The following is a 14750-nucleotide window of genomic DNA, read 5'->3' on the forward strand; positions in this document are numbered from 1 at the left end:
AAATTTGCTTAAAATTGTTAACGTAATTTATGGATGATCCCTGATGAACTGTTCTTACCATTTAGATTTAATGAAGTTGCAGTAGTTTTAAACACTTGAAGGATTTGAAAAATAACCCGTATTTTTTTAATAGTTGATGCAAGTCAGGCTGGAGAAGGAAATTTAGAAATAACGATAGCGGCACGTGGACAAAACATACCTACTCAAGTGACGCCGCAAGGCAATGCACGATTCTCAGTCAGTTTCGTGCCATTTGAGGCATGCGAACACATTATAAATATCGCCTTTAATAAAAGAACTGTGCCTGGCTGTCCGATTATTACGAGAGTGGGTGGTGATAGCCATGTTACAGTAAGTGGGCAGGCATTAAGCAGTGCTGGGTTAGGACGGCAAAGTTATCTTACCGTCAGTAATGTTGCCGGTAGCTTGGAAGATTTAGAAGTTAACGTTGAAGGTAAGTCTTTCACTTTTAATTCTATAAATGCATTGCAGTTCCGTTTGGAACCTTTTATAAATTAATTGCCATGGGGGAGATCAGTACGAGATGGATATCAAAAGTTTTGAAGTTGAAATGTTGATAAATGATGAACAAAAGGGGAAATTACATACCGAACTAAAGCTTGGGTATTCATTTTACAGGGTGTCCAGCGACCTTGAAAACCTGGAATTCTCCTTCAATTTTTTTAAAACTTGAAAACCTGGAAATCTTGAATTTTTCACGAGAAACTTGAATCTAAATCATTTGTTTTACTTTTAAAACAGTTATTTTATTGCAATTGAAACAGTAATTTAAATCTTTTAGTTTGTTATGAAAGAAACATCTCGTTTAAAATAAATATTGCTACTGAAATGTTGTTTATTTATCAAGATAAATTTATCTTTTGTTCATTACAGAATAAATAAAGAGATTTTAGGGTACTTTGTATAAACTGCACTCATTGTTTTATAGGTTGCAATGAACATTGTGAATAATTCTGTAAGTTTTTTATTTCGTTTCCGCTAATATAGAATGTTAGAATGAATCACGGCTAGACAAAGAATTTTTCGAAGATGGCCACTCGGTTTTTGAGTATGCACCAGATTTTTGAGAAGGTTACGAACTAATTCGGAAGATTGAAAAATATTAAAAAATATTTCAAAGCTTTTATAATATTTTAAAGGATTAACAGTTTTTTTAATAGTTCACAAATTTCAAGGACTTGAAAAAGGCGTGTATACACGCTTTCAAATATTTCATAAAAACTTCAAGAATTTCAAAAATTTTACCAAAATTTTAAAGATATTAAACATTGTTTTTGATTTAAAATGAATGCTAAAGATTTCGCAAATATTTCAAGATTTCGAAAAAAGTACAGTGCAACAGGTTTCAAAACATTTAAAGAATCCCAAAAATTTGAAATTTATTTAGAAGATTATAGAAGATTTCGAATATTTTACAAAGATTAAAAAATTTCCAGGAGATTTAAAAAAAGGGTATAGTAAACCAGATTTGTAAAATTTTAAAGATTTTAAACGATTTCCAAATTTTTTACAAGATTACAGTAAACTTCACAAATATCTCAACAATATTTCAAAGAGATGTCAAAAGAATACAAGAATTTCAAAGATTTGAAAAAGTGAGCAGTACGCCAAAATAAATAAAATTTTAAAAAATTTTAAACGACTACATTATTTTATAAATATTTCATATAGATTTCAAATATACCAGTAATTTAAAATGAATACGAAAGATGTTGAGAATATTTCAGAATTATTTCAAAGAATTCGTAAGGATTTCGAAAATTTCAAAACCTTTAAAAGGTCTTAAACAATTTCAACAGGTTTCAATCAATTTGAGAAGATTTCAGAAGGTTTCAAAGATTTCATAAATACTTCAAAATATTTCAAAAAATTTCACAAACATTTAAAAGATTTCGAAGAATTCAAGGATTTCAAAGATTTTACAAACATTTTTTTAAGATTTCACAAAGCTTTGAAATTCTTCAAAAGATTTAAACGATTTCACAAAGATTTCACAGAGTTTAAAAATTCTTTCAAAGATTTCAAAGACTTTAAAAAGACTTTAAAACTTCCAGAAGATTTCGTGGATTTTTAAGATTAAAAAAAGGGTATAGTAAACCAGATTTCATAGAGATGTCAAAAGAATTTCAAATATTTCAAAAAGTCTACAGTATGCCAAAACTCAACACATTTCCAAGATTTGAAACGGATCCAAATTATCTTTAAAAATGCAACAGATTTCAAATATTCCAGTGATTTCAAATGAATACGAAGGAAGTAAAAAAGGTTTCAGAATTATTTCAAAGAATTCGCAAGGATTTCAAAGATTTCAAAACATTTGAAAGGTTTTAAACAGTTTAAAAAGGTTTCAGTAACTTTGAGAAGAGTTAAAAAGGTTTCAGTGATTTCAAACGAACACAAAAGCTTTCAAGAATAAAGATTAAAGAAAGATTTCACAAAACAGTTATTTCAAGGATTTCATCAATATTTCGAAATATTAAAAAAAATTTCACAACATTTTCAAAGAATTCAAGGATTTCAAAGATTTTAAGTCTTTCAAAAGATTTAAACGAACTCCAAAAGATTTCAAAGATTTCAGAAAAAAAATTAAAACTTGTTTATGTATGATTCTTCTTGCTTTAGAAATGGTTATCTCATAAACAAATTTAATGTTTCATTTTTTGAATGTATAATAAACTGTTATTTACTTATTTGATTCAAAAAAGGAAACCTGAAAAACTTGATTTCTTGACCTTGTAAACCTGGAAAAGATTTTGAATTGTGTTCCTAGGAATCGCTGGACTCCCTGTTTTTAAAACAGTTATGCCATCACATTAATTGTATTAGCAATTTATCTTATATTTTATTCTATTTTAAGAGGGTGCAATTTTATTCAGTTGGTACTCATCTGGTACGAATTGAATATTCACAATTTAAGCCTTTCCGATCATGAGACAATAATCCAAAACTTTAAATCAAAAACATTGCTGCAAACTTTATCGTATTTAAAAGGCCCCAAGTCTAAATTTATCAATAGTTTATTTTTCTCATACCGAATGACAATTCTCAAAACAATACGTAAAATATATTTTTGATAAAAATAAGAGAATGAATAGTGAAAGTAATTTAATTCCTTAAAAAATGATTATCTGCCAGCGTACAAAATGTTCATTGCCATGTCAAAAATACATTTTTTTCATTTGTTAATTACAAAGAAAGCAAGTAAATGGTGAAAAAGCTGATGGTAAAACTTGATTTTAATATTGTTACTCATAGAAAAAATACGGTCCAACTTTTTCTTTAAAACCGAGTCTTTTTTTTCCATTATTCAGTTCGTACTAGTATCCACCTCGTACTGGTTTCCCCTGATTTGTATTCAGCAGGATTGTTTGAATTCGTTGTATTTCACTTAGAATCAGGCAGGCTGTAAATGTGTTGTTTTTTAGATGAACTAGTAAGGCGATATTTTTTTCTGCTTCCAAGAGAGTTGCTACAGGTCAGGGGGAAATTCTGGAAAGTCATGGAATTTAAAACTGGTCAGGGAAAGTTCGGAATGTCAGAAAAAGCTTGAAAGAGCCAGGGAATTTTCTATAAACTGAAGTTAAAGTTTTTGGGTCATCCACAAATTACTTACGGTGTTTTTATGACCTTATCATCCCCCTTACCATATAAGATAGTGTAAGATTTTATCTGGACACGCCTCCCTTCTCCTCTCCAGAAATATGACAACGAACACATTTATAAATTCTGTAAATGAAATAAACATTAAAACTTAATTAAATTAAATTTAAAAAAGAAAATATGTTAATAACAAGCAAGTTTTACAAACGTATAATTTATTTTGTTGGAAATGTAACAACTTGGTTATAAAGTAATTCGTTTTGTTTGAAAATTCAACTTTTTTGTCAAAGATTCATCTTTTTGAATTGAAAATTTATATATTTTGGTAAGAAATTCAACTATCTTATTGAAAATTACATTTTTTGTTCAAAAGCGTTACTTTTTGTTGAATTCAACTGTTTTTGATTTAAAATTAAACTATTGTTTTGTGGAAACATAAACCATTACACTTTTTGTTAAGAATTTTTTGAAGATTCGACTTGTGAGTTAAAATTTTATAATTTTGTTCAAAATGCTATAATTTGGTGATCAAGTCATTCTTTATGTATGAAAATATAACTAATTTGTTGAAACTTCATCTTTTGAAATTGTCAATTAAACTTTTTTATTAAAAATTCAACTATTTTTTTTTTAATTTGATATATTTTTTGCTTGAGGCTTCAGATACTTTGTTGAAAATTCGTATTTTTATGTCGAATCCAACTGTTTTTAAAAATTGAAGATTACCATTTTTTGTGGCAATGTTAACTATTACACTTTTTGTTGTGAATTTATTCTTTTCGTATGAAAATTCGTTTTCTTGAGTTGAAAATTAAACTGCTTTAGTAAAGAATTTAACTAGCTGGAGAAAATAAACTTTTTTAAAATGAAGATTTGACTGTCTGGTTTAAAATTAAAACCTTGTTTGCTTGAGGATTTGACTACATTGTTGAAAATTCTAATATTTTACTGTTTCTTATTACTAAGTAAAATATTTTTTGGTGGAAATATTAATTATTATACTTTTCTTTAAGACTTCAGTTTTTTTGTAGATTTATTTTTTGAATTGAAAGTGTAGCTGTTTTTTTATCATTCCTTTTTTTTGTTTGTTGAAAATTAATTTTTTTAACTGAAACTTTAATTATTTAATTTGTTATATTAATCTAATATTATATATTAATATTATATTAATCTTCTTGGGGAAAAATTCTTCTTGTTGGTTAAAAAGTCAAATATTTGGTTAAAAATACAGTATCTCTAAGTTGTAATATATGTCGATTTACTTTTTTTTAGTAAAACTTTTTCTGCCATAACTCCCCCCCCCCCCTCTCTATTCTCATAAAAAAACAGTAAGATTTTACCGTATCTCCCTTTCCCTCTAAGTTGACTTACTTAATTTGTGGATTACCCTGTATAAAATTCTTTATGACTAGACCTGAGAGAAAAATTTATAACGGTCAGGGTAAATGAAAAATTGGTCAGGAAATGTTAGAGAATTAGGAAATTAAAATCTTGTACAAACATCGTTTGAAAAAGTTCTTTTCATGAAGTGATAAGTATCATAATTTTAAAATAATCTAATTTTCTATAATTCCATAGCCTTGTTTTGAAATTCACAGAAAAATTTAAAAAAAAGGAAGGTGATAGTCATAAACCAGAAATTGTCTAAACCTGTGTCGAATTTCTTCGTCTGAAGCTTTTAAATTTGAAAACGTTAAAAATGTATCGGATATGGAATTAAATAGCATTAAAAAAAGGTTTCTGGGTTTAAAATTGATTAATTGTTCAGAGCTTATGGAATTATAAAACGTCTTCTGTAATTACAAATTCTACAAAAATTATCAAAACTAACAAGGGTGTATTTCTTAAGAAAATAGGTTTTTTATTTTTAATAACTCCCCACTTTTTAAATTTTAAAATAAGTTTTGCTAGAATATAAGAAGTAACATTGAGTATCATGATGCAATAAAAATTGAGAATATTTCAAGGAAATTTTTTCTGAAAATTAAAATGCTCATAACTTCCTACGTTAAATTCGTGTGCGCATTTTTAAATTGTTTTCCAAACAATCCTGTTACCTATTGGAATTTTTAAAAATAATTTTGATAGTTAAAATATTGTTTTTTCTTTTGTCAAGCATGATTTTCTTATTTTTATATTTCTTTCATCGACCAAGAGTTTGTTGCTATCTTGAATTCATTTCCTTGTGATAGCGATCCTTGGTGTGACTCATAATGTGTGTTTACTTTACACTTCACTGTGCAAATTGTGTCACTAATTACATTTAGATATGTGTTATTGCACCGCAGTGTTCTAATTCTTACTGTGTTTGTGATTTGTCATTTCATACAAATAGGTGTAAGCAATGAGATTTAACTCAGAAGCAAATGGAAATTTATTCTTGATGAAGAAATTGTGTATAAATTGTTTAAATTAATATCCGTCCAGATAAATTTTCTGTTTGTGTCTTGAATTATGTTTTTTAATCGAACACACTTTTAGATTTGTAATTTTTTGTTTTTTTAATTTTAGGTTGAGTGAATGATTTTATTTTTTACAATAATTTCGTCCTCTTATTATTTTTGTTTTTATGCAGCACGTTTTGCATGGTAGTCACAAATTTATAAAACCAATATAATAATTGAAATCGAACCACGATGGTTGGTTTTTGTCAATGGTGTGTATTGAACGCAATGAAACTGTTTAAAAAATGATTTTAGCATATGTTTTTAAAATTCGAACGATTTAGTATTGAACAGTTTTATATATAAAAAAATATTTTTGATTAAAAAATTTTTTTTAAAATGTTTTTGAATGTTAATTTTACTAATTTCTGCACTTCTATGATTTTTTTCATCTTTTAAATCAGGTTTTTTGAAAATGTATTTTTAGAAACAATTAAATTTGAAAAAAATGATGAGTATTTTCAATGTATCCTTAAAAAATAATAATTCTTCAAGCTTTTAATGGTTTAAAGGATAATAATGATAAAGTTAGTGGCGGTTAAGAATATTGATCAAAGTTTGTAGCTTTTGTCTAAGCTTTGTTTCCATAAAGATAATCGGCGGAATTAAAAATTTCATAATTCTAAGGTACTGAAAAATTTTGCCAAATGCCCATTTTAATTGATTTCTATAAATTTTGTAAGATTTAAAGGAATTTTCAAATATTTTGTCAGATTTTAAACCTAAGTTTTGTTCTATTATAAAAAATTTCAATGAATTTCTACATTTTTATCATGTGTCTTTAGCTTCAAAAGTTTCTCAAAACAATTATCTTGCAGATAGATTAGGAATTAGGAAAACGAAGCAATCTTTAAAACAAATGTAAGTAATTTCAAATTTGTGACTGCCATTTATTGCATGGTTTGGATATCTACGTCACTTTTTTATCATTTGAGAAAATCCTCCTCCTATCACGTTAAAATATAATGAATGAAAAATTGGTCTGTAAAATGAGTTTGATCTGATAAACTTCAACTTCACTATTTTAGAATAAGAATAAATATTTAAATTACAGTTACCTGACTACTGGACTGCAAAGTCTTTAAAATCTATAAGAAGGGTGTCTAGCTACCTTGAAAAACTTAAGTTTGAATTATTTTGTATTCTTTGTTTATAAAATATTTATTCTTTAAAAATGTGAAACGTAATTTAAATCTTTTGGTTTATTATAAAAGAAAATTATAATTTAAAAGAAGAAATCTTCCTGTTGACAGGTTTTTAAAAATAAGTTATAAGATCATTTATTTTCTGAGACTGGAAAAGTATTAACCTAAAAGAGTTTTCGTTTGTAATAATTATTTAATAGACTGCAATAAACCAAATTCTGTTTAAATAAAATTTCGGGTGACAAAAATGAGTAATTTGTTTTTTTATGCCTCTGCATTGATTCAAAAATTCTCGACAATAAAAAAATTATTTCATTATTTGACGAACAGAAAAGGCAACGTGGAAAAGCCTGATATCTTGGCCTGGAAGTCTGAAAAAGAAGTTGAATTTTATTTTTATGAATCGCTAGACACTCTGAAAAGCATTTATTTTTCTGAGGAATTTTTTTTATTTAGGAAGTAACAATTTCAAAAGCGGTCTACTAATTTCAATTGTCATCCAGTGTCCAGATTTGAAATTAACAATATGTGTTTCTGTTCTATGTTGGGGAGCAAATAGCACAAAAATGTGTCTGTCTCATTACTGGTGGCTTGAGAGCAATTATCTCTCTGTTGCAGGTCGGCCAGCTTTCAGACTACGACATTACTAGACTTCTCAAACAAACTCATTTCGTATTAACCTTAGCTTATGGAAGTAGAATGAAAAAATGGTGGTGGGTCCCTAACTACAACTTTCCTGAATCTCTGCGTAAGGATACACTAATCTCACATCCTTGTGCACCATTGGTCACTGCTCTTTTCACCCTATCTGGTTTACTTTATCATTGGGTAGTATTAACTGTTTTTTAAGTAGTGGCTAACTCGTCCCTAATAAGCGTTCAATTACTACCCTTTCTCCCCGTAATCGCAATAATACTCGAAAAAGGGCACATTCTAAAATGTGTATAAGCCATCAGCTGCTGTGGTGCTACAGACTTATTTTAAGTTACTCTTACAACTAGTTGCTTTAGTCTATTTAAGACAAGTTTAACAAAGTTTTTTGTGCCGTTAAAACTTACCGTGCCAATGCATCCTCTCTTTTAATTTGCCATGGATTAATAATTTATAATTTTAGAGTAATTCTTTAAAGTAGTCCTTGCAGGAGAAGAAACCATTGGCGCCTTTGAAATACAAAAGTTTTGTCAATAGTTTCTTTTTTTGTCAGGAATTTAGTATGAGATTGAGATAGAGTAATTTAATGTTTGTAATTTAATGCTACATTGGAAGCTTGTCGCAAATTTGTTAGGACACGTTTCTCTGAGCTCGATTATAAGACTATGGGACACACATGGTTATGCTTGGAGAGTTCGAACTAACATTTTTGAAAAATTCCCGTAACTTTTGATCGCTGGTAAGAGCCGTAAAAATCGTATTGCTTGTATTGCGCTTCTTGAACGGTGTGTTGGTCGTTCGCGAAACCAATTAAGTCATGAGACACAAAGAAGATGGCGACATTCGATTTTTGTGGTCCACTCCCAGTGCCCCGATAATCCACCCTAGTTGGCTGACTAAATTATAATAAACGACTAACCGGCGGACTTGATAGGACCCAATGGACAGGCTGTACCAGCTCAAGTCACCGACAATAAAGATACAACCTGCACAGTAGCATTCACACCCAGAGTTGTTGGAGAACATAAAATATCTGTGAGCCACAGAAACGTTCCCGTGGTCGGTAGTCCCTTTAGCTGCAAAGTCTACGACGTCGCTGCTATCAGAGTTAAGGATTCAAAACGAGGAGTAATTGGGATGCCAGTCACCTTTTTAGGTACATACTTTCGATTTTCGCAATAAATTATATTTTTTGGGGAGGCCACTGGATCGGGAAACCGGGAAATGAGAGGCTAATTCCATTTCTAATCATGCAGCGAGGTATGCATGAGGTTGTCAGACTATGCTGGCATATATGAAAGTATGTAATTCTTCACTCAAAATGAAGGTACACGCGAGGGAATACGTGTTTCACTTTCTGGCTAATTTTTTTTTATGATGAGCTGTTGAAGATAACTTTACAATTTTATAAAAACTGCTCTATCGAATGAGATGAGAAAAATATCAACATTTTCAGAATTGAGAAAATGGCGGCTATCTTTCATAAAATGTTAAAAATGGGTTTTCTCGAAAAGGCCATCTTTACATTAGTTTATGTCTGGATTGTCGATAATATGGACTACATATTCTCCAAGTTTAGCTTTTTTAAAACAATTTCTTTCTATTGGCAAAAACTTGCTTCGACAAAAAATCAAAATTGTTAATTTTTTCAAAAATTACCGAAGAAAGGAGCAAATGTCAAGAAAAAAATTCATACTACCGAAGAAAGGAATAAATATCAAGGAAAAAAGTTGATTAGAAATAAATTTCCTTTAAGAAAGCCTCTTGCACTTTTTTAATATACAAAATAAAAGAAATTAATATATATTTTTAATATATATATATATATACATACACACATACATATTTATTAAAAATATATAATTAACAATTACAAATTAATTGCACGAGAGGCAGTGATGTATCCGGATAGAGAAATTAATTTCTAAACAACTTTTTTACTTGCAATTTACTCCTTTCTTCGGTAGTTTTTGAAAAAATTCACAATTTTAAATTTGTTCGAAAAATGTTTTTATTCATAGGAAGAAATTGTTTACAAAATGCCAAATTAGAGAGCTTTTTCGAGAAAATCCATTTTCAGAATGAACGCCGCCATTTTATTGATTAAAATTTTTTGATATTTTTCTTCGATCATTCGATATCATTCCACATCACACAAAAGAAAAACCAACCGAATATGTATATTTGGTAAAAAGCGGCATCATTTTGAAAAATATTTTGGCAGTTTTTATGAAATTGTAAGGATATCTTGAACAGCTCACCATTCCTGAAAAAAAATGTTTTTCAGCCAAACAGCGAAATACGTGTTCCTTCATTTTCAAAATATTCTGAAAACTTTATGCAGACTTCATTGCATCATTTGAAATGGAACCAGTCGAGAGTAAATTTATTTTTTTGAATTTGAATAGAAAAACCTATCCAATCATTTGAAATTGTATAGCCTTATTGCGGCTTCTTTTAGTAGAAAAACTTTTGGTAGAAAAACTAAAAATATACACACGCGCGTATTTCATAGTATTTCATATCATGATTCTTTTTAACAGTAGTAATTTTAAACGAAAAAAGAAATATAACAAAAAATGGTATAAGGTTTTAAATTTTCTTTTAAACCTAAAAACTAAAATGATTAAAAAATAGTAAATCTGCCTTGAAATATACATAAATTTGCAGTGAAAAACGCGAGCATAGCCTAAAATTGTTGAAAAATTTGCATCTCCTATGAAATCCAATGACTTTTTTATTTGAAAAAATATACAATTATGAGTTAGTTCGTTTTGAAATACCTTAAAAATCCTAATGTTCTAATTAGAAGTTCCACAATTTATCAGGGCCATTTTCTGAGAACATGAAAAACCAGTAAATTAAAATGAATTTAATTTCTCACCGAAAATTTTACAAATTTTTAGAACAAAAATCTATCCAATCACTTGGAATATCAAAAATTCATAACACATGATGTAATGCAATTTTTACTTTTATAACTTAAAGTTTAAAATGCTTTTAATTGTTATCAACTTGAAAATACATAATTTAAAAATTTACAAGTTTTAAAACATTTTAATTAAAAATTTTAGTAATCGAGAAAATATTGTTGCAAATCTATAAAAACCCGGAAGTGAGCAAGTAACATTTTTTGATAGTAAAGTTTTTTCTTACAGTGGAAACGAGTCAAGCAGGACCAGGAAATTTAGAAGTAACAGTAAATGGAGGTCGAGTTCCAACTTCTGCTCAGGCGCAGGGTCCCCACACCTATGCAATATCCTTTACACCTCGAGAACCAATTTCACATACTGTGGATTTACGTTTTAATGGCGAGGATGTTCCAGGCAGTCCCTTCAGTTGCCAGGTTCGAACTGTTTATTCTATTCAGATGAATAATTCTCAACTCTTCTCAGAGTCAGTCAGTGTTGCTGGCAGGAGAGCCAGCGACACTGGACCTTGCGTCATCGCGGATATTGATAAAAAAAGTTAGGAATGATAGTTTGCATATATGATAATAACGAACTATCAGACAGACCAAGCAATTGTTGAGCCCCCGTACTTTAATTAATTTTCTAAACATTAATTTTCCCACAAAATTAGCATTATAATGATATTAAAAAAAAATCCAACCCCAGTTGACCGGGCGCAAAAAGCGTTAGTTTCTTCAAAGAACTTTGGCGATGACGAATATAAAATTTTTTAAATGTTGGTTTTGACTCCCCACAACACGAATAAATATGTGTGCCTTAAACCAACACATGTCCAACAAATATTGACCGATTTGGAGTAAAAAAAATTGAAAAAAAGCTGATAAGATTTCTGAGAGAGTTGTCGAGCCTGATATTTAAATTAAGCTTTCAATTTTTTTATAAATAAACCAATATGATGATAAAAATGGTCATTTTTTTCTATTTGACGTTCCCGGCGTCCTTCAATAACAGAAAAATGGTTGAAATTGCCTTAGTTTCATAGAATAACATTAGTTAAAGATGTTCCAATATTTCATAATAAACAACACAAATTTGTAGAAACAAATTATTAGTTGAAAGAATGATTTCTACGTTTTCCCTTCATTTTACGTTTTTAAAGTTATATTGAAAGAAATTGGGATTAAAACAATATAATGATGAAGAGATTTTTTCTTGAGATTATACTTGTTAATATTGTAAACAAATTTAATAAATAAATGCATTAATTAAGCACTTGTCGACAGAAAAATTTGTTTATTTCCGATGTCATTTTTTAAATTAGGAACTTTATGATCATTTTAGCAGAATTCATGATTTTTTATTAAGATTATGGTTTTTTAAACAAAAGCATTGGAAAAATTCATTTTTTTTAATGCCAGTCCTTTCAGCTCGGAACTTTCTGACAGTTTCAGCAAAATTCATAATTAGTTAATAAATTTTATGATTTTTAAAAATATTCAATAAACAAATGCATTAACCCGGAATTTGTCGAAAGAAAAACTCTTTTTTTTTGTTAACTTTTTTAATTAGAAACTTCATGATAATTTCATAAAAATGTATAATTTTTGGATTAATTTTATGATTTGTTTAAACAAATCCATTATTTGGATATTTATCGACGAAAATTTGAATATTTTTTCAATCAGCCCTTTAAGTTCAAGTTTTTCATTTCTTTCATTCTTTTAAAAAGGCTGCAGCTTCAGGATTCAGATAGAATGACCTTATTCTTATTTTTTGTCTATGATACACTATTAATGCATTAGCCTTATTAAAATAATGAATTTAATGAAAAACTTAAACTGAAACGACTGAGATTTTAAAAAAAGTCTTTTCCTCGACAAATACCCAAAGAACGTATTTGTTTATTAAACTTGTTTAAAACATCGTATAATTTATCAACTAGGTATCAGTGGTAATGAAATTATCAAATCAAAAGACTGACATCGGAAAAAACCCTTTTTCGTCGACAAATACCCCAATAATAATTCATAAGTTTGTTAAATTTTTTTAAAGAATAAAATTTATCACTTAATCATGAATGTTGCTGAATTTATTATGAAGATCCCAATTAAAAAGTCTGGCATCGAAAAAAAAAGAATTTTTGCCTCGACAGATGCCCCGATAGCACAATTGTTTATTATTTGAAATAATCATAAAACTGATTAAAAAAAAATATGAATTTTCTGGAAATTTCCATGAAGTTCTTAATTAAAAAAGTTAAAATCGAAAAAAACTCAACACCGAAAAGTACGAATTTTTTTTCGACAAATGCCTGATTAATGCAGTTGTTTATTAAATTTGTTCAGCTAAATTTTCCGCTGGTTCCTTATTATCCTACATGCAAACTATCATTCCTAATTTTTTGTATCAATAGTCGCGATGACGCAAGGTCCAGATCGGCCTTTTTCAGTTTAGATTATATTTCTTTATACGTAATTAAACTGATATTAGTTTAAGGGTCCGCGGTCTAAACCTGTTAACTGACATTTCAGAAATTTTATACGGCGAAGGAAAATCGTTGTTATTTTTGTAATTTTAGATATATTTTTTAACCGTAAAATGTTCTTTGTTCATTTACTAGAGAAAAATAATACACGTTAGTTCTATAACATTTAAATCTAAATCGAATGTTGTATGACAAGTGAAAGCTATACATATGTTATCTACAAGGGGTCCAACGGTCTAAACCTGTCATCTGCAGTGTTTCACCGCTGACTCTATTGTTTTCCCCGGACTCACATTTCTCTGCGTTTTTCTTTAAGCTGCGAACAAGTTTGATATGTCAAAATATTTGGAACCGAAAGTCGAATATAGATGTAGTTGCAAAAATTTAAAGTAATTTATTGCAAAAATTTGCTGAGTGTTAGTAATCGCGATGCACAAGTAACTTTCGACACACACATGTGCTCAACTGAACACACACTGACATGTGTCTCACTGGTTTATTCTACCTGTAAACCAAGCCGATGTGAGAAAAAACACGGATTTCCCATAAGACACCATAAGCAGTTAACATGTTTAGACCGCGGACCTATGCTGTAGATACTAAAACGCGATTTTCGAAAATCCATGAAAGAAAACTGCAAGGAATTTTGGCGTTTCGTTTGCGGGATATTAACTGCATCAGTTTTGAAAAAATGTCAGTTAACAGGTTTAGACCGCAGACTTTTCAGTTAATTTTAGATGACCCGCTATATTTCTAGTCCCTTCAAATTCCATGATGAAAACCCTGATATAATTATCCTATACATTTTTATCCTAAAATTAAAAGAATATTTGATGAAACCAGGTGAGCGATTCAGCGAGAGTTCTAATTACGGAAGGACTCGAAAAGGTATCAGTAGATCGTGTCGCCACATTTACTATTGAGGCTGATCCTTCACTGGGCACCCCCGCAATAGAAGTTCTTTCGCCTACGAGAGAAAGTATACCTGTTCAAATCAAACAGATGGGTCACGGTTCTTACACTGCTGGTTTTACACCTAGAGATGTCGGTATGTAGTTTTAAGACTTAAGAACTGATTAGGCTTTACAGAAAATGTCCTAGCTTCTGATTTTTTTATTATTGATAAAAATATGATTCCAACTATCCATAATATCTAAGAATCATGGCTTCTTGAGTGCAGGTGACCACAGCGTGGAAGTTAAATTGAGCGGCTCGCACGTTGAGGGCAGCCCTTTCCTCGTAAAAGCTTACAATGCAGACAAAGTAAAAGTCACTGACATCAACAGTGGACTTGTTGGAAAGCCTGTATTTTTCAGCAGTAAGTATTTCTTTTATCTTTTATTCTTTAATGTTTAGTTTACAATCGGGTTTAGGTCCCAGGGCTTCCTAGGTCACCCTAAAATTTGCCGCACATTTAAAATTTTTATTATTACTTTTTATCGTTTGCAGAGTTGATTATCAAAAAAAAAAGACAATTCACCTGAAAACAGGC

At 29.3% G+C, this 14750-nt stretch overlaps 1 protein-coding gene across 1 annotated transcript in view; it reads left to right on the plus strand.

The window, feature by feature from the left end:
• LOC117182620 (filamin-A) overlaps positions 1-14750 on the plus strand; it is a 240572-nt gene that overhangs the window by 185147 nt on the left and 40675 nt on the right. Inside the window, exons 20-24 of the mRNA XM_033375719.1 lie at positions 134-454; positions 8796-9017; positions 11020-11207; positions 14102-14306; positions 14439-14576. Coding sequence (XP_033231610.1) covers positions 134-454; positions 8796-9017; positions 11020-11207; positions 14102-14306; positions 14439-14576 — 1074 coding nt within the window. The remainder of the gene's footprint in view (positions 1-133; positions 455-8795; positions 9018-11019; positions 11208-14101; positions 14307-14438; positions 14577-14750) is intronic.

Source organism: Belonocnema kinseyi, chromosome 2, assembly GCF_010883055.1.
Source record: "Belonocnema kinseyi isolate 2016_QV_RU_SX_M_011 chromosome 2, B_treatae_v1, whole genome shotgun sequence".
NCBI lineage: Eukaryota > Metazoa > Arthropoda > Insecta > Hymenoptera > Cynipidae > Belonocnema > Belonocnema kinseyi.